At 48.6% G+C, this 20325-nt stretch overlaps 2 protein-coding genes across 3 annotated transcripts in view; one reads left to right on the forward strand and one right to left on the reverse strand.

Moving 5' to 3' along the window:
- Window positions 1-20325, forward strand: part of ATP5F1A (ATP synthase F1 subunit alpha) — a 541488-nt gene that overhangs the window by 191583 nt on the left and 329580 nt on the right. The gene's annotated exons all lie outside the window — the stretch shown is intronic.
- The window catches only part of ARK2C (arkadia (RNF111) C-terminal like ring finger ubiquitin ligase 2C), a 127929-nt gene that overhangs the window by 29008 nt on the left and 78596 nt on the right, over window positions 1-20325 (reverse strand). Inside the window, exon 1 of one of the 2 annotated variants that reach the window (XM_050767978.1) lies at window positions 903-1110. The exons of the other annotated variant lie outside the window; for it this stretch is intronic. Coding sequence (XP_050623935.1) covers window positions 903-1077 — 175 coding nt within the window. The 5' untranslated portion in view covers window positions 1078-1110. Of the gene's footprint in view, window positions 1-902; window positions 1111-20325 lie in introns of those variants that run through there. 2 annotated transcript variants of the gene reach the window in all.

Consider the following 20325-nt stretch of genomic DNA (forward strand, 5'->3'; position numbering starts at 1 on the left):
GTGCCCACCAGGGGCAGCCTGGGGCTGACGAAGCTCTAGACCTGCATTAGGACACAGCAGGGTCATCACTGTTAGAGGCGTGTGGTCATCTTTAACCCAGCCAGGTAAAGGCTGTGTGTGTGTACCTGTTGGAGGGGGGAAGTGTGTCTTTAATGAATACATAAGCATCCTTTTTATAATTAACGTACTTGTTTAGAAGTTTTAAGGTTCCTAAAGCTTGGCCTTTTCAATTAGACTCCTATGCAAGCTCACTGACCCTACTGCCTTTTTAAAGATGCCACATGGAGAAAAGTTAGTCCAGCTTAGCCAAGCTCTGAACTTCACTGAAGCCTGGCCAGCCAGGACTCAATCCGTATGGAGCCCTAATTCCCAGAGAAAAAACAACCAGAAGTTGTTTTGCATACAGTTTTAAGGAAAGAAAAGACTCAGATCACACGAAAGAGTTTTTTTATTTAAGTAATAGCTAAATAATTTATTATAACATTGTCATTTATTTAAAAGCAAATGTGTCCAGGTATAAGCTGGGTTCAGGCTACATTCAATTTGAGCTCTAGTCCTTTTCTAAATAAAATTGAGCCTGATGACAAGAAAGCCTTACAAATTCTAAGCGAAAATCCAGCTGTAGGTGGCAAAGAAGGCCTTTAATGAGGCCAAGAAGTAGACCCGGCATTTCAGAAAGATTTACAGAAAACTTCCTGCTAACCATGGCAGATTCAGTACATGTCTGCTCCTCCTAATACCCACTAAAATGAGAACAAAGGAATAAAGAGACAATAAACAGACAAGGACAGAGAACAGGAGAGGTGACATCAGCAGGCAACAGATGTCAACAAATTTTTGGAAGAAAAAGAAAGCAGATGGAGGAATTAGCAGAGCTGAGAAATTGAAGACCAAGCACCTACCAAAGGAGTGGTCAAGAAGAAATGGACAAGTCTTGCCACACAGTGCCGGAAGGGTCAGGAATTGGAGGCAGTGGACTACTTTGGAAGGCAGGAGAAAGGGCAGAACTGAGAACAGGGAGACTGATTGCAATCTGTGTAACGAGCAGTTCTGCCCAGGGCACCTCACCGTTCTCATGCAGGGCAGTGAATTTCCTTCCCAGAGAGGCTCCAGTAGGAGTGGGGATTGACCCGAGGCAGAAGAGGGGAGGGGTGCAGCACCATGCTAACAAACACAGCAGAATTAAGTGAAAGTCTGTATATGAAACTTTGGAATCCCTGTCTTCTTCCACCACTTGGTGCAAAAAACACTGTTACCCAAGCGTGTGCCCCTCCCCTGCACCCTCCACAGCCCGAGGGTGAAACTGGGGGATGCTTCTCTAAAGAAAATCATTGGTCCCAGGAAGAGCTCTGCAGATACTTCTGGTTGAGAGCACCCCAGTTAAATCACTGGGTCCCCAACTGGCCACTCTATAATGAAGCCCATTCATTGAAAAGTCCATTCTCACCCTCAAGGCACACAGGCATTCTAGACAGCTTTAGTGACCTACTGTTTGGCATGAACAGATAGCCTAAGAGTGATCAGCCTTTTGATTACAAAGTGAAAAGAGAAAGAGAACCTACCAAATTTTTAAAAATGAACTCAGAGTATCATGTCCTTTGCAGGGACATGGATGAAACTGGAAACCATCATTCTCAGCAAACCAACACAGGAACAGAAAACCAAACACCACATATTCTCACTCATAAGTGGGAGTTGAACAATGAGAACACATGGACACAGGGAGGGGAACATCACACACCGCGGCCTGTCGAGGGGTAGGGGACAAGAGGAGGGAGAGCATTAGGAGAAATACCTAATGTAGATGATGGATTGATGGGTGCAGCAAACCACCATGGCACATATATACCTATGTAACAAACCTGCACGTTCTGCACATGTATCCCAGAACTTAAAGTATAATTTTTAAAAAATGAACTAGAGGAACAGAGTTAATGCAAGGGCTAGAAAAAAAATTAACTTCAAAACAATATAATCCATACACTCAGGAAAATAAGATGTTGGATCCATGCAACAACAAGAAGCTCTTGTAGAAGGATCAATGAGAAAACGAGAAAAAGATCTCTTGGAAATTAGAAATGTATGAGATGAAATAAAATTCAACAGGGCAACTGGAAGACAAAGCTGAGGACTCCAAGAAACCAGAATGAGAAGACAAAGAAGTGGGGAATGGGAGGAAAAAAGATGCAAACGTTGAAGGAACCAGTCAGAAATTCCACATTTCACTAGAAAGAGAGAAAGAATGGAGGAAATGATAGGGAGAAAATTAGGAAAAAAAATTACGAAGCCTGTTTCCTAGAACTGAAAGTCTGCATTCCTAGATAGAAAAGGGCCTCTGAGTGCCCAGCAAAATAGATGGGGGAAAGAACCCGCCCGAAAGACATCTCCCCATGAAGTATCCAAACAACGGGAGCAAAGAGGTGGTTCTGAAGCCTTCCAGAGAAAAATCAAACAGGTCCCATGAAGGTCAGAAATCAGAATAGCTTGAGATTTTTCAAGAATGAATGAATCCAGAAGCTTGAAAACAATAGAGCAGCTGCCTTCAAGGTATTGAGGGGGAAGGATGATTTCCAATCTAGAATTATCTGCCCAGCCAAACCATTAATCAAGTATGAGAATAGAATAAAGCCATTTTCAAACATATATAAGCTAAAAAAAAATTAAGCTTCTCAACACTCCTCAAAAAGGTACTAACATAAACCAAGAAAGAGGAACAACAAAACAGGGCTGCACTCGACAGAGGTGGAAGGCTTCCCAAGCACACAGCTGCGCAGGGACCTCTGCAGCCATTCCACAGGGGAATAGGAGGGACTCTGGGAGGGGATCTGGAGGAGAGGAGAGGGGACTGGAAACAATGCGACTGCTGACAAATATGGCCACAGGAAAATAGTATTACTGCACAGTGGCTCACACCCATAATCCCAACACTTTGGGATTACTTAGGAGGCTGAGGCGGGAGGACCACTTGAGGTCAGGGGTTCAAGACCAGCCTGGACAAGATAGCAAGACCCCATCTCAATTAAAAAAAAAAGGAAAAAAAGAATATTTTGAAAAATAGTATTTGAAGGAATTTTACAATGTGATAGAGAATTTGGTAAGAATTTGTAAAAATACTATAGAAAACAAAACAATCAAAAGAAAATGAGGCAATTATTATGACCAGGAAAAGAAAAAGTTGTGTAAGAAAGTGTAACTACCTGTATGATGTTATACTTGGCTCAACAGTAAACAACATTTCTATATTAACAATAAAACAAATAATAAGCTATATTAGAACAGAAAAAGACATTTCTTCCACAATATGAATAACATAGGCAATATTAGAAATTTAAAAATCGACAAATAGAAATCTAATCTTTGGTTGTAAATTTGATTGGTAATTTATGTCCTTTAGGAAAGAAATGCCTGAAGAAGAGTTAAAAGTGAGCTGCAGTTGAGGGATTTTGCCTCTAGTGTGGAGGGCAAAGGGCAGACTGAAGCTGCTTGACTCAATGTGTCTTATACTAGTCTATTCAGCCTTGTAGATTATGTGCATGCCACTGATCAATTTTTTAAGATAAATCTTTGCGAAAAGAAATGAAAATCCAAAGAATTTCTGCTTGACTGCAAGTGAGCCAGAAAAGAATTATCTAGAACTTTAATTCCCACAAGCATTTCCATAAGTAGGGCCTCTCTGCCTTATAGATTCTGGCTTTGCTGAGTTCGGGAGCTGCAGCAAGAGCAAGCGGCGCCAGACCCCCTTCCCCTCATTCCGTGGTCTACCATGACACAGGACAAAGGGAAGGAGACTGCCAGTGTGACAGAGGGAAGGGAGGCAAGAAAAGGGAGGACTGCAGAGGGATAAAGAAGAGAAGTAGAAGATAAGCATGACTATAAAGGAAAAGAATGGGGTGAAAATGGGTATTGTCAAGACTCTCATCCAGCACTGTCCAACAGAATTATAATGTGGGCCACGTAGGGAATTTTACATTTCCTAGTAGTCACCTTTTAAAAAGTAAAAAGAAACAGTTGAAATTAATTTGAATAATATATGTTTCTGTAATTCATCATATCCGAAATGTTATTTCAATATGTATTATATGTAAAACATTATTTAGCTTTTTTACATTCTTTTCTTTTCATACTATGTCTTCAAAATCTGGTGGCTATTTTGTAGTTACAACACATGTCAGTTCTCCCTAGCCTCATTCCAAGTGCCCAGTAGCAACTGGAGGTGAGTGACTTTCATTTTGGACAGTGCAACTCTGTAGGAAAAAAGCCAGCTCCGTACACAGAGCAAAGCACTTCAGCCAAGTTTCCTAACTGATAGAGTGGAGCAGCGACCACTACTTCCTGGTGAAATCCAAACCCCTTGGCCTGGTTTTGTTTGTTTTTGTTTTTGTTTGAGATGGAGTCTCACTCTGTCACCAGGCTGAAGTGCAGTGGCATGATCTCAGCTCACTGCAATCTCCGCCTCCCGGGTTCAAGCCATTCTCCTGCCTCAGCCTCCCGAGCAGCTGGGATTACAGGCAAACGCCACCACACCCAGCTAATTTTTGTATTCTTAGTAGAGACGGGGTGTCACCCTGTTGGCCAGGATGGTCTCGATCTCCTGACCTCATGATCCACCCACCTCAGCCTCCCAAAGTGCTGGGATTACAGGCGTGAGCCACTGCGCCTGGCTTCCCCTTGGCCTAGTATTAAAGCTCCATTCTCCATGTTTCCCACAGACCCCTCCAAGCCCTCCCCCAGCCGTCCACACTAGTCTACCAAGGAGCCTTCAGCCTTCTCTGGAGACTCATTAGGAGGACCACTTCTCGCACATTCCCACTGGAGAGCTTGTGCTCCCATCTCCCTGGCTGCTTTTCCCATCTCAAAAGGTCCGTGTCTCCTCTCAGTTCCTCCAGAAATGCCACCCTGCCCACCAGCCCCAGGGATGCCTTCCTCCTCTGAGCTCTGAGAACTCCCTTCTCTCCCACTCCTTTGGCACATGGCAGTGGCTACCTTGAGCTGTCTCTTCACACTGGCCGCCCCCACCCGGCTGGGCTTCATGTCTTTGCTGTTTCTGGATCCCCACGCACCTGGCTTGGTGCTGGCACCCAGTAAATACCTGCTTGTCTGACGGATTGTTGTGGGGAGTGAGGGAAGTGCCGTGGCTCGAAGGGACTGTGGGTTTGAGGCTGGTTGAAGGCAGACCGGTTTGAAATGGAATGGGAAAGAGAATGACAAGTGGGGCCAGGTAGGCTCTGGGTTTTGATGCTGTGGCATGGCAGGGCCAGGTCAGGCGGGGCTGGCCAGCACCCTCCCGGGTGGGCCCTGGTGGAGCCTCCCCCACTGCCACGAACGTGCAGCTGCCTCTCTCGCAGCAGCCCCTCCTGCCACGAGGATACCCACTCTGTCCAAGGAGCCTTCAGGATTCTCTGGAGGCTCACGAGGAGGAGCACCAACTGCCCCAGCCTGGGGAGGTTTCTACCATCCTACAAGCGGACACACTGGGAAGTGAGAGCAGATGCCTTCTCTCCAGGTGGCAGCCAGAGGAAGGTGGACACAGGTATCTGGCTGTCTGTAACATTCCAGGCCATTTCTACCTGCAAGGTCCTTTGACTTCCCTTCTGGGAGGCTGTGCTTCTTCCCTCCACCGTCTCCATCTCCAGAGTGGTTCTTGGTCTCAACACCCTGCTGAGAAGGGAACTGAAAGTGGAAACATCACCTTGCCCTCGGGGGCCTCTCCTCAGCCCTAAATCATGTGGGATCTGTAACAGTACGAGGCAGCAGCTGCTCTGTTTGGTCCCTAAGACCAAAGGAGTGAAGCTCTCAGGATAGAATATCTAGGCCCATGACAAGTCAATGATCAGTGATGTCTGAAAAACAGACATCCCAAATACCCCATTAGTAGAAAACCTGCAATTTTTCCCATTAGAGTTACTCCTTCAAGTTAAAAAATAATCTCCAGATGTCCCTGATTACGTTATGCATTTGTCGTATTTCCCCAGGCTAAAATGCCATCAGTCGAAAGATCCTTTATGAGCTAATTAATATTTTTAGGGAGTAGGGAGAAAGAAGGGTCTCCTAGAAACAGACAAACACCACATTAAATAAGCACATCAGTGGTAAGACACATATTCATTTCAGAAGAAAAATGTGCATCTTAGAATTCTGGAGTTGATACGGACAGTGAGCACACCTGAGAATTGGCCGGGAGCTGTACCATAAAGCAGGGGGTGGGGGCCTAAGCGAGGTGGGTGCAGGGCTGAGGATAGCCTTGCACAGCTGGGACAGGGGGAACCCATAGGTGCTGGGCTCACCTGATACCCACCTGGCACACACGGTACACACTACAGGTGACCCACAAATGCCTGTGGACTGCTGGCTGCTGGATAGTGGGTGGATAAAAGGACAGAAGAACCCATGGAGGAGGGAAAGGAAAGGGAGAAGCAGAGAGCAGTGGGGAAGGTGGGTGGCAATAACAGTGACAAAGTCCCCCAGTCTCTAAAAGGCTCACTGTCTTGCCTGGGACACTCATCTGATAAGTGACAAAGTAGAAATTTGAACCAAGATGTTTCCTGAAAGTCAAATGTGGCAGAAGGGGACAGAGCACAGGGAGTTAGGAAGCTTGATGAAATAAGGTAGCAGTGAGAGAGTGCTGTGGTCTGAATGTTGGTGTCACCCCAAAGTCACAAGTTCAAATCCTAACTGCCAAGGTGATGGATTTAGGAGGCAGGGCCTTTGGGAGGTGATTAGGTCGTGGGGATAAAACCCAATGAATAGGATTAGTGCCCTTATAAAAGAGGCCCCAAAGAGCTGGCTTGCTGCTTCCACCAGTGAGAACACAGAGGAAAGAAGCCATCTATGAGGAGGCGGGCCCTCACCAGACCCCAGATCTGCCAGCACCTTGATCTTGGACTGCCCAGCCTCCAGAATTGAGAGTGGTACATTTCTGTTGTTCATAAGCTCCCAACCTATGGCCTTCTGTTAGAGCATCCAAAACAGACTAAGACAGGGGGCCTCCCAGGAAGGAAGACAGCGCAGAAATAGGGCCAGGACACCAAGAGGACACACTGGGTGCAGTCGGGGGGCTCCTCTGGCCAGCAGATGAGGGGAGTGGAGTGAGGGCTGGGCCTGGGCAGGAGTAAAGCCCCAGGCCAAGAAGTCAGATGCCGGGGACCACGGAAGGCAGCAAAGGCTTCTTCAGGGAAGGCCGATCCTGAGCTGGAGGTCCTGATGCTCCAGCCCCACGACTTGCTCTGGAGAAAAGTGGAGCTTCATCCTCAAGACTCCAGGGCTGAGAGGCACTGCCTTCCAGTACTCCAAGGAAAAGGGGGCTGAAGGAGGGGAAGAACAGGCAGCCTGAAGGGCCCCACAGGGCACCTGAGATCTCGGCCTGGCCTGCCACCCACCCGGGGCCACCCCAGTGACAATGGCCTTCTGCTGGTGGGCACTTAAAGCACAGTTCTGTTCAGGGTCCCTGTTGCAGGCCCCCCAGCTGACCAGAACCAGCTGTCCCTGCTCCAGGGCTGTGGGATCCTGGGAGAGTAGGATGGGATCCAAACCCTCTTGGGCTTCTCTGGGGCTCCCCGGAGGCCAGCTCTCAGGTGTCAGGTTTCCCGCCGTGCTCAGCTGAGTCAGCCTCACTCTTCCCCAGAGTTGGGGCAGAACAGGGAGGGGACACTGGAGGCAGGGCCCTGATGGTCAGAAAGGAGGGGAAGGCCAGAGACTCCCTCTCCAAAGGCACCAGGGAGGGGCATGGAGAAATAAGACAGGTCAGCCGGCCGCAGAGCTGGAAAGGCTCAGCCTCTTCAGCCGGGGTTCAGCGCTGGCTCCTTTTTGAAAAGCCCACACAAGCAGCAAATAAAGCCGGCCTTTTGAAAAGCAGGTCTCTGCCCGCAGAGGCCAGTGGGGAGCGCATCACTACCAAGAAGTCTTCAAAGCCAGGCAGGGTCACCCAGTATAAGGTCTCTGTCCCAAAGGCCAGGGCACTTCCCCTCACAGTCAGACCTCAACGGGCCCATGGACTTCTCCAGGCCCTAGTTTCCTGGACTTGTGGCCTGCAGTGATGCTGCTGATTCCACACACCTGCTGAAATCTCTTTGCTGGCAGCGGCCTCAGATAGCTTCTGACCAGGCCTCTCATCTTATTCACGGGGAGGCTAAGTAGAAAGTAGAAAGCACAGGGAAGATGTTTGTGTTCAGAGTGTTGTGACCACCACCAGGGTCCTAGAGCTGGACAGAGCAGACCTGAGATGGGCACGTCAGAGCTGTGATGTGATGCCCAGCATTTGAAGTGGGCTGGAAGCAGGGAGAGACAAGGACCAGCGCTGACCTTCGAAATCCCTCTTCCAAATAAATGGCTGCCACGTTAACTTTCTTAAAGCACAATTCTGAGCATTCCATTCCCTGCCCAAACCCCCTCTCCCAGCCTTGCTCTCTCTCACTGCTGTATCTGACCTTCCTCATCTCTCCCAGACCCCCAGGTGCCTTGCTGCCTCTGGGTCCTCGACAGCCATTCTCTGTCCGCTGGCACTACCACCCTGCTTTGTCAGATCATTGCATCCTGTCCAACCTTGACTATCCTGGGCAGATGTTAACTCCCCTGGGAGCCTTCCAAGACCTTCCCAGGTGGATGAAATTCTCCTCTCCATCTGACTTGTGGCATTTAGGCCAGTATACTTGGCATTTTGTCTGTGTATGAATTTTATCTCCAATAATAAGTTGTGAAGTGAGGGTTTTCAGAGCAGGTACCATGCAGTAAATGCCCTTTGTTCTTAGAAGGGAATATTATTAGAAATATTCTGAGAGGGGAGGAGAATGAAATACTGGAGAAAAGAGGAAAAGAAAGATAGAAGGAGGTGGAGAGAGGAGAGTGAAGAAGGAAGAAGCAGGGAAAGGAGGAAGAAAGAGTTCTTTATCTTAGAACCGGTAAAGGATGAAGTTATTAGCTAGTAAAGAAGCATAGTTCTTCATGGAGTCCTGCAATATCCTAGCTAAATGAAGTTCAGAGATCACTCAGCCCTCATTCTACAGATGAAGATCTGGAGGCCAGGAAATCTGGGGTGGCATGTCTGAGGGCTCTAAGGTAGTCATGGCCAAGTTGGGGCTGCCGTCCAGGCCTTCTGAGTTCCAGTGCTGCAGTGCGATCCCCCTGCTCTGCCACATCAGAGTCACCGCCCTCCAGCACGTGGGTCCTGATACACCCATACATGTCTCCACATGGTACTCCCAGAGAGGAACCCACCTGCCTGGGGGTTCACCGAATGGAAATAGCATGCCATGGTCCTGGTGGTCCCATCTCTCCTCCCCATCCTCTCTCTCTCCTGAGTTCCCCTAGGAATAAGCCTGTTCCTGCCTACGACCGTAACCAAGATACAGAGCACCAGCTCCTGGCCTCCATGGGGAATAGGCTTGAATCTCTTCTGCGGGAGATGCTGAGGAATGGCTGAGGTGAGCAAGACTGCTCAGGTACATTGCAGTCTGCTTGGCCAATAGCCCCAGGCCTCCTCCCTGGACTCAGTAAATGCCAAGGACAAGCCCTGGCTCTATAGAGCAGGCCAAATGTTTCCAGGCCCTTGGGTATTTCTGTAGCAAGACAAATCCCAGGGCCTTTGGACATCCCCCAAAGGAAAGGCATTAGGCCTTGCATTTCACAGGGTTTAACTGATGGAAAGGTTGAAGGAAACTCCTGGGTACTGGAACTGATTTGGGGAAACTCACATTAAAATGGACATTGATAAACTGGACTCTGATGATGGACAGCAGGGTTGTGAAGGGACTTGAGTCATCTGACACTAGGAACAGTTGGAGAATCTGGGCATGAGCAGGGAAGAGGAAACTCTGGGCCAGGTAATAGCTGTAGTCAAAGGGTGAAGGTCTTTCTGGTAGGCAGATTTGAGTCAACATAAGGAAGACATTTCTCAGAATTTATTTTGTCTCCCAAAGTTCCTCATCACTGCAGATGTCCACACAGAGGCCAACTAACTGCTCAGAAGAGGAGCGTGAACACGAGCAAAGGGCTGGGGTGTGACCTGGAGTACTTCCAGGGCTCTTTTTGGCCCACCAGGTGATGATGCAAATTCCCTGCAACATCTACCCTCCTTTTGGCATGATCATAGTTAAAATTGCCAAACTGGACAGTCACCATCTGTGAAGGCGCAGAGAGCCAGACCTCGGTGCGGGGGGAAGAAGCATGGCAGTAAGGAGAGAGCAAGTCTTGGATCCTCAGGGAGCAAGCTGGGGGACCTGCGCCCACGTGGAAGGAGACGTAAGTCCAGAAGAGGCCCACGTTCAAAGACAGACTTCACGTTCTACTCAACACGACCCGCAGGGAGTCTCCTCTCCCCTCTGCATCGATACAGCTCAGAATCTTGTTTCCTGTATCTTCTGAGGCTCTCAATAGCCCACATTAACTTTTCCAGCCTGGGAGAAATTCGGATTTCGTGCAACTAGGTAATGCACCCTTTGTGACTCACTCAGATGCAGGGTGCTTGGGAAAGTGATACAGGAAAAATGAGGGTGGGGGGAAATTGTGGGGAACCTTGAATGGCAGAACTGAGAGTCTGGGGATACTGGGAGTCTGGGGCACACTTCATGAGCTAACTACTTGACTACATACCAGATAAATTAGAGATGAAGAAAACGAAAGTGGGCCATCTGCCCAGAACCCAGCTTCAAAGGCCTTTCTTCCCGGGTTCCTTACCTACTCCAGGTATATCAGTTTAACCACTTTTGCTCCAGTCTGATCAACCCCAAGAGGCCTATTGCTTGGCTTAGCCCCCAGGTCTGCCATGGGTCTACTTTCCTCCCTCTCTGTCTATTGGTTCCCGGTCCAATGGAGGATGCCAAGGGCCTAGAAAGAAAGTGATATGCCCAAAGGGATTCTTTACAGCCAAAAGCTGCTTTGTGATGCTTCCCCAGGGCCAGGCTTTGATCTCTAATGAAAAGCTCAGCTTCTTCCAAGGAACCGAATTCCTGCTCTCAAAGCACTGATGGGAGGGGACTTTGCATCCTAAGGAACCCTACTTGCCCATGGGTCTGAGACAATTAAGCAGCAAGCTTCCAACAAGCAGCAAAGGACCAGTTTTTAGCTCCAGTTGCCATCATGGACCAGGAGTAAGGGAAAGAAGCCTAGAAGGGTTGGTTAGAGACAGGATACAATTACAGAAGAAAACCTCTGTGCATAATGGGACAATATTCCGGGCATGATCCATCCAAGGAGATACTTATCCCCTTCTAAACCAACAAAGCGTATGGACACATTCCTGCCACAATCCTAACAAGGCATTTTGTGGAAGGCATCTGTGGTCAGAAGACTGTACACTCCATGAAGGCAGAGCCTAGGTCTGTCTCATTCACCGCTACCCCTACTGCCTGGCACAGATCCTAATACACAGTAAGAACTCGTTGAATGAATGAATGAATGAATGATCCTGAACAGGTGAGCATGGAGGAAGCATCATCTTGCCAAAAACCTTGATCATGTGCAAGCAGCTGCCTTGCAGCATTTTAGAACTGCATGGAATTTCATGGTGTCAGAGAGAGAAAACTAAAGCAGATAAAGTGCAAGGTAGAAAGACTAGCTTTGAAGAATTGCAGACAGAAAGACTGGGAATTCTTTGCAATGAGTATAGGGGCCCAGTTGTGGGTCCAACACGAACTGGGGAGACCCAGCACGGAGGTGGTCAGTGTGTATCACAATCAATTAACAGAAGAAGAAGCGATTTCAGACTCAAAACAGCAGTCCTCATCCTGCCATTCCTGGCCAGGGAAGGAGGGGTCTGCACTGTGGATGGCATCGGGTGACTTTTGCAAACTATGTGGAGTTCCTCTTAGGTCATGAGTTCAGATATTCTCCTACTATTATATTTTTAGCAAATACTCAAGTAAATTAAAAACAAAAAAGCAAATCTCCAAACCCCAATAACTTTTTCTTTTTCTTTTTTTTAAGATGGAGTCCTGCTCTTGTTGCCCAGGCTAGAGTGCAATGATGCAATCTTGGCTCACTGCAGCCTCCACCTCCTGGGTTCAAGCAATTCTCCTGCCTCAGCCTCCCAAGTAACTGGGATTGCAGGCACACACCACCACACCTGGCTAATTTTTGTATTTTCAGTAGAGACAAGATTTCACCATGTTGACCAGGCTGGTCTCGAACTCCTGACCTCAGGTGATCTGCCCTCCTCAGCCTCCCAAAGTGCTGGGATTACAGGTGTGAGCCACCACATCTGGCCCAAACCCCAATAACTTCCAAGACATGCTAGGGTGGCTACCTGGACCACATTAGCATTGTCTGGTGCCCAAAGGAGGGGACCCAGGTCAGAAAGCCACTTCGATGGGGCCCCTTCCTATTGAGGTGTGCAGAACACACACTATGCTTACACAAGCCTGGCCCTGTGACTATGGTGGACAGGACAGAGAGTAGTTTTATTCCTCTGCCTCCCATTTCTCCTGGGAAAATTGTTTCATCTGATGCCCCTTTGTCCTGTGGCCTCCTCTGTTCCGCCCCAAGCCTGGCTCCCAGAGCCATTCATTCTGATGTGCGATGATGGGGAAGAGTTTAGGAGAAGAGCTTGGATCATGGCTTTTCTCAGGAGCGGTTACATTTTAAGGAGCTGGTGCTATGAAGTTCTAATGGTGGGATTTCAGACAGCAGCCAGTGAGTGGAAGCGCCATGGGAGTTCCTGACCTCCACGCGCCCCTGAAATCAGATCACATCAGTAAGTGGATATCTGCTTGCTTTTGGAGGGAGCCGGAGTCAGTAAAATTAGATTCCCGACCATCACCACTCATGGGGCAGCCCTGTCTAGCACTCTGGGGTGTTGGGGAGGGGAGGTGTGCATGAGAGAGAGTAGGTGGACGTCCGTGGAAATACACGAGAAAGGAAGACAGGAAAGAGAGTTCAGAGGAGAGCAGGGGAAGAGAGAGAACAAAAGGTTGCAAAGAGGAAGAGGGGAGGGAGGAGATGCCTGGGAAAGGCAGAGCTGTAGGTTTCTTGGAGCTGGCAGATCCCATATGCCTAACAAGCAACAGAGGCCTATCCGTCTCCAGTTACCTGGAGGGGCTCCATCAGCCCCTTGGCTGCCCCTGCCTTGTGACTGCCCTGTCCCCATCCCTGTCGGCCTTCCCCAGGAGGCCTGGTCCAGCTGTGCGCTGCCCACTCCGCTCATTGCTTAATATCATGCAGTTATTTCAGGCCAGCAGCCCTTCGACCCAGTCACTCCAGCTAGACCCAAAGGACCCCTCAGGCTGAGATTGTGCCCGCTCCCCTAGAAGAGAGTCCCAGCAGGCTCTCAGAGTGACTCGGGTACCCACTTCCTGTCTCTGGAGTTCAGCTTTCCAATCTGCAAAATGAGCATGTTGTGTCTTGCTTGCCCACCTAGCAGGGAGAATGCTATGAAGCCCTCCGACTCTTTCCCCCAGTGAAAGCGTCTTATAAGTATAGAGGCTTTTCACCCTTCCCGAGGCCTGGCCTAGGGCTGGCTGCAGAAGATGGCTCAGTGATTTCCTTGAATTGGAGATATTCTGGACTCTGAGAGCACTTGCGCCTCCCAAGTCCCCCTCTCCCCATCGAGCTCCAGCACCGTCTGTAGTAAAATACCAGGCAGGGGAGAGTAGCCGGGGCACCCAGCAACAGGCCACCCAAGGGCAGCCTGTCAACAGAAGCACCCTGGCTGACAGCCTACTTCTGGGGTGAACTCGGGGACATCAGAAAGATTCATGGTCCAGTAATAGCGTTCCCACTAGAGCCAAAAATTCTCCAGGAGGGAATCATTGCTTTGGATTAAGCATTGCTCTCTCTCTCTCACTTCTACTTTCAAAGTGCAAATGCCCAAAAGAGGGCAACATATTAACTTGCTAATGTTTCCTAACGTGGATGAACTTGCAAGATTTTCTGTCTGTCCAGAGAAAATGGAAAACCACGGAGGTGCTGAATGAGTTGGCAAGACTGGGAGAGAAAAACTACCTTCTCCTCTTCAGAGTCCTGCCCTCACAGCCCAGAGCATGGACATAGCCAGTTGATAGCTCTTTTCTGGGTCTGTAACTATCTTTCCACATAATTGCATTTGATTCAGAACTTGACTTATTCAATCACCAAATATTTATTGCGTGCCTTCTACATGTGAGACATTGTTCTAGGTACTAGGGACGTAGTCGTGACAAAGCAGTTAAAAATCCTTGCCCTTGTGGAACTGCAATCTAGTTCTGTCCTGTCCAGTGTGGTTCCCAAATGTGAAATGTGGCTAGTTCAAATTCACATGTGCTGTCTTATGTAAAATAGACACAAGACTTCAGAGACTGAGTACAAACAAAATAATTTTAAAAATTAGTAACTTTTAAAGTTAATTAAATACTGATAATATTTTGGATGTAGTTAATTGAACAATGCATATTATTATAATTAATTTCTCATTTTCACTTTTTTATTTTTATTTTTTTTTGAGACAGTGTCTTGCCTTGTCCCCCAGGCTGGAGTGCAGTGGCATGATCACGGCTCACTGCCGCTTCTATCTCCTGGGCTTAAGCGATCCTCCCACCTGAGTCTCCTAAGTAGCTGGCAGTACAGGCATGTGCCACCAAGCCAAGCTAATTTTTTTATTTTTTGTAGAGATGGGGTCTCACTATGTTGCCCAGGCTGGTCGCAAACTCCTAGCCTCAGGTGATCCTCCTGCCTTCAGGTGCTAAGATTATAGGCATAAGCCACCATGCTTAGCCTGTTTTCACTTTTGTAATGTGGCTGCTAGGAAAATTAAATTATATATGTGTCTTACATTATACTTTTAAAAAATTTTTATTTTTATTTTATTTATTTATTTTATGAGACGGAGTCTTGCTCTGTCGCCCAGGCTGGAGTGCAATGGCGTGATCTCGGCTCACTGCAACCTCCTCCTCCCAGGTTCAAGCGATTCTCCCGCCTCAGCCTCCTGAGTAGCTGGGATTATAGGCGCCCACCACCATGGCTGGCTAATTTTTGTATTTTTAGTAGAAATGGGGTTTCACCTTGTTGGCCAGGCTGGTCTCGAACTCCTGACCTCATGTGATCCACCCACCTCGGCCTCCCAAAGTGCTGGAATTACAGGTGTGAGCCACTGTGCCTGGCCTCACATTATACTTCTATTGGACAGCACTGGCCTATCCAATAAGTAGACATATAAGAAAATATGACATGTATTGATGATGATAGAGCTATGGAAAAACATGAAGCAGGGAAGAAGAAAAGGTTGAGGGGGTTTCCATTTTAAATGACTGCCAAGAGAACCTTCACTGAGAAGGTAACAGTTGCGTAAAGAGCTGAAGAAGGTGAAGGACTGAGCAGGTAGATATCCAGGCAAAGTGCTTTCTGGACAGACAGAACTGCACACACAAAGGCCCTGTGGTGAGGGCAAGCCTGCATTTTTAGCAACATCAAGAGGCTTGAGTGGTAGGAGTTTAGGTGATACTGATCTTGGGGGCTGGGGAGACAGATGGTGCAGTACCTCACTGGTCATTATAGGATGTTGCTTTTGACTCTGAGGAGTGTATCTGAGCAGAGAAGTGACAGGTCTTGACTCTCTGGCTGCTGAATAGAATAGGCTGCAGAAGGCAAAGGCAAGAAGCAGGAACCAGGGAAGAGATGACGGTTTCTTGGACCAGGGTGGCAATCGGGGGAAGGTGAAAGGAATGGTCGGATCCAAAATATATTTCATTTCAAGGGTACAGGTGACAAGATTTGTTCATGGATTAGATGTAAAATCTGAGAGACAGAGGACAAGATGGACTCCGTATCTTGCTTGCTAAGCAACTAGAAGACTGGTATGGCTGATAGTTTGCAAAAATGGCCTCAATTTCTCCCCTCCCTGTATGCTCACTCTCCCATACAAGTTCCTCCCATTAAAGGCAGAATCTACTTTCCCACCACTTGCATCTGGGCATGGCCATGTGACTGACTTAGGCCAACAGAATGTGGCAGAAGTGACATCATGCCAATTCTGAGCCCAGGCCTCAAGATACCTTGCAATTTCCACTTTCTCTTGGTCTCTGGCCTCTACCGTAAGAACAAGCCCAGGCTAACCTGATGGAGAATGAAAGACCATGTGATGCACAAATAAACTGTCCTAGACTCATCCGTCCCAGCTGACCGCAGCCATGTGAGTGAACCCAAGAAGACCAAAAGGACTTCCCAGTTGAGCCCAACTCAAATTACCCACCCACTGAATTGTGAGCTACATAAATGGTTGTTGTTTTAAGGCCAAATTTTGGAGTGATTGTTACACAGAGAAAGCTAACTGATACAGATGGCGTTGTCATTTATTGAGGTAGGGACTCAATTTTGAGTTGCACTTTCATTGTTTTGAATGCGGATCTGAATGCTTAGAGAGCAAAGTCCCTGTATTGTCTCCCTGTGACACCCAGAGCACCCTTAGGACAGGGCTGGATGCAATCTGGGTGCTTGGCGGATGCTTATGGACGGAGGGAGGGAAGGATGGATGATGACTTCTTCATTGACTTCCTTTGGCTTCCTTATCCATGAGCCAGGTTTCTGTGTCACCCTTCTCCTCGCAAAGCCAGAAGAGCTTTAAATGCCTCCTCCCTCCATGCCCACTGCTCTCTCAAGAGTTTATAGTTGAACTTTGATTTCCTAGAGCTTTCCTGCGGATCCCTGTGTTTTCTTGAGAACGTAAACCACTGATTTTTAGCCTTGATTTTGACCTCCCACACTCAGCCTTTTCCCAGATGTGCTGGCAAAGAGACAAATCAATTGTTTTGAGTTTTTCTTCCTCCCCACCCCCATGACATGTTAATTAGCCATGAAAATGCCAGCAGCAAAGTCAGGAAGGCTGAGGACAAACCCCAGCCCTGAGTGGCCAGCTGGTGCAGCACAGGGTGTCCAAATTGGTTTCCATTTTCAAGGTTTCAGCCACTATTTCCTGCCTCCCTGCTTACCCCTCCTTCCACCTGGCACTCCAGGTCCCTCATGAACTCTGCTTCAGTCCCTCTGTGATGATCACAGTCATATCAGCGTTATCACTTCACCTGTCACAAAGCTTTTCCCAAATTCAGCCCCACAACCATCCAGTGCAATGCATTATGGACATTATTCCCATTTTAGAGATGAAGAAACTGAGACTCGAGGGTTAGAAAGACTTGCTCAGCATCACTTGGTCTAGCTGGGGAATCTGGAGCCTGTTTGATTCCAAGCCTGTCTTTCTATCACTCTCAGCACCATCAAAACACGTTCTCAATAAAGGGCCAAGTGCATCAGGGAGGGGCTCCTTCAGCAACTTACTGGTAAGGTCACTGCCTTGGGGCTCACGTGGGTATTCACATTTCAATGAGTGTCAGTCAAACTCTGGCAGAGGTCATGTAGGCCTGGGGAGGGGACACTCTGGATTGACACAGGGACTCCACCAGGCCCTGAAACTGCGGCAACACACAGGCTGACTTGGCTTCCGCTCCTTCCCCTGCCCATTTCCTGGGTTTTGGCTCCAGATGTTATCTGAAGCTGGTGGGGTGTCCATGAGCTGAGAATAAAGGCCCAGCAGGACTGCGGCTCAGCTCAGCCCCTGCTCCCTCACACATCCTCTTGCAGCCCCGGGTGGAAGTGCACGCTCCCCATTCGCAAGGCTGTGATGGCACAAAATGAAAATGTTTCCTGGGGGCGAAATGGCTCCCAATGAACCTAACACAGCCACTCATATGGCCTTTCCCAGAGGCCTGTGCAACCTGCCCTCCACAATGGGGCAAAGGAGGCCCTGAGGACCAGGATTCCACGTGCTGTGTTTGCCCTTTTGGAGTCTCAAGGCAGTGTGTCTGTGCATGTGTCTGCGAGTGTGCACCTGTGTGTGTGTATGTAGTATTGTGTAGTATATGGCATGAGCATGAATGTATAAGCATGTGTGTGTGCATGGTGTAGGTATGGATATGGGCATGTGTGAGCATGTGTCTATGGAATTTGTGTGAACGTGTATGTGTTCATGTGCAGGTTTATGTCTATTCATGGATATGTGAATGTACATGCATGTTGTAGCACCTGTGGTGTGTGTGTGTACGTATGTGTGTACGTGTGTGTGCACACATAGAAGTCAGCTGTGGTCTGAGTCTCCACCACCTGCCCCATGGCCTGCTGGGGTTAGTCAGGCCTGCCTGTAAGCAGCACCCACACAGAGCCCTGGTTTGCAAGGCTAATGATTATTTATAAACATCTGCTGTTTACCAACACAGCATAGGGGGATTAAAGCAGTTTCCCTTAAGGAAGCACTGGACACATCTTCCCAGAGAGTCAGGCAGGTTGTGTTCAGGTGCCATCTTAATCAGTCACTCACTATGTGGCCTCAGGCAAGCAGCCTAGCCTCTCTGAGCCTCAGCTTCCTGACCTGCAAAATGAGCATAACGATATTGCCGTCTCTACCTCCAGAAGGCCATGGATTTAGATGAGAACTGCTGGGGGACGGTGCTTCGAAAATTGTAGAGCACCCTACACAAATGAGGCTGGTATTAAGGATGTTATAACAAACATTTTTAAGAGAGGAACCTGAGCATGCTGCATGACTTTGAATTAAATTATGTGGTTTAGATTACAGTGTATGTGCAGAAAAGTAAACATGCAGATGATTTCTGGAAGGATCCATGAGACATAACAACAGGGGCTCCCCATGAGGAGAGAACCTGGGCAGCTGGGGCAGGGGCAGGAGTGTTTTTCTCTGTATGTACATCCTTTTGCACCATAGGAATTCTTACCATGTGCATATGTAATGTGCTTTTTAAAACACACAGAGCAGTTTTTAAGAGTAAAATGATTTTTAAATGTGAGTAGAGCAGAATGGAAAAGGCGCTGCTCTCCTGACCTTTCTCATCTCCCACCCCTTTGCCCTGGGTTCCCAGGGCCTCAAACAACTATCTCCCACTCCTCTCCCCAGATGTCAGCTCTCCTTCCCTCCCCAGGTAAGAGATAAGTAAACTGATACTCAAAGAAAGTAAACAACTTGCTATCCCATAGCCCAGGTCGCAGGGCCAACAAAACAAGGCAGATGTGGTTTCCACAGAGCCTGCAGAGCTCTGTAGGACTCCAAACCCAGGGAGCGCTTGGCTACCCCACTCGGAACTGACCATAAAGCTCAAGGAAAGCCCTACAAGGCTGCGGGTTTGGGCACCGTGGGACAGGCTCGTGCAGATAGATTTTGGGATGGGAGTGTCTTCCCAGGGTCCCTGGGACGTCACCGCATGATCCACTTCTGGATAGGGCTGGGCTTGAGCGATGCTGCTTTATAAAACTTGAGCATCAGTACCCTTGAAACTGGTCAGGGCAGCCTGCCTTATTCTAATTCCACTAGAGAGAGAAGAGGTCCTGGCAGGGTTCCCAGCTTGCAATGTTTTAACCAAACAATTTTCAAAACCGAGTTCAAGATCTGTCACCCAAAGCAACAAACTTGAACAGAGTGCCACAGAGTTGAGCTCCCCCTTCCCCCAGCTAAGGCGGGAAGACTCCTGGAACTCCTCCAGCTTCTCGGAGAGCGGGCTGTGTTGTTTGACGTGGAAGCATCCCTCATTCTTTGCATCCAGAGACCCCAGGAATTCTGGGGGATTTTTGAGAGTCCTAGTCAGGGAGAGAGGAAGGATCTGCTAGTGACCTTGACAGAGGGCTCCCCTTTGGGTCTTGGTCCTTATCTATAACAAGATATGGCAGCCCCTGGCCCACAGGTGTGCCGTCTGGAGCATGAAGGGTGGTCACTCCGCGTTGGCTGTTAGCAGCATCTCCGCACCTGCCTGAGGTGGCCTTGTCCTTTCCTAAGAGTTGGGAGAGATGGGGGTAGTCAGGATCACCAGCAATTCCCTTCTGGCCAGACCACATCCTCTGGAGGGAGAGGATTTTATAGCCAGCTACTGGAGTAGGAAAGGGAGAGGAAGTGTGACAAGTGAGAAGAAACTGACCAGCTAGGCAGCTTCATCAGCAGCATGACTGGACATCGGCCTCCCTGATCCCGTCCCGCTACCCTGGGCAGCACTCAGTATGAGGCTCAGCTCCTAGCGGGACATTTGGCAGGAGGGTGGCTGCTTTCTGCTGTTTTCAGAGCCTGACAGGCAGCTGTGAGCTGCTACCAAAGGTCAAGACAGCAGCAGACGGGCAGGGACATGTTTGCCTGCAGGCTTAGTGATGAGCCTCTGGGGCTGCCAGGCAACAAAGAGACCAAGGCTGTGGGTCTGCTTCTGGCCAACTGGGCAACCAACCCAAACCAGCCCTCGACCCCATGGCCCCAGGAGTCCATCCTTCCCCAAAGTGGACATATGATCATGGCAGGATTTGTGGGCAGTTGCCCAATTTGGGATCTGATTTTGAAAGATGGGGTTGGGAGGACTTAAACCTTGAGGGGAGGGGGCTGTGCTT

This window comes from Macaca thibetana, chromosome 18 (assembly GCF_024542745.1).
Source record: "Macaca thibetana thibetana isolate TM-01 chromosome 18, ASM2454274v1, whole genome shotgun sequence".
Classification (NCBI taxonomy): Eukaryota; Metazoa; Chordata; class Mammalia; order Primates; family Cercopithecidae; genus Macaca; species Macaca thibetana.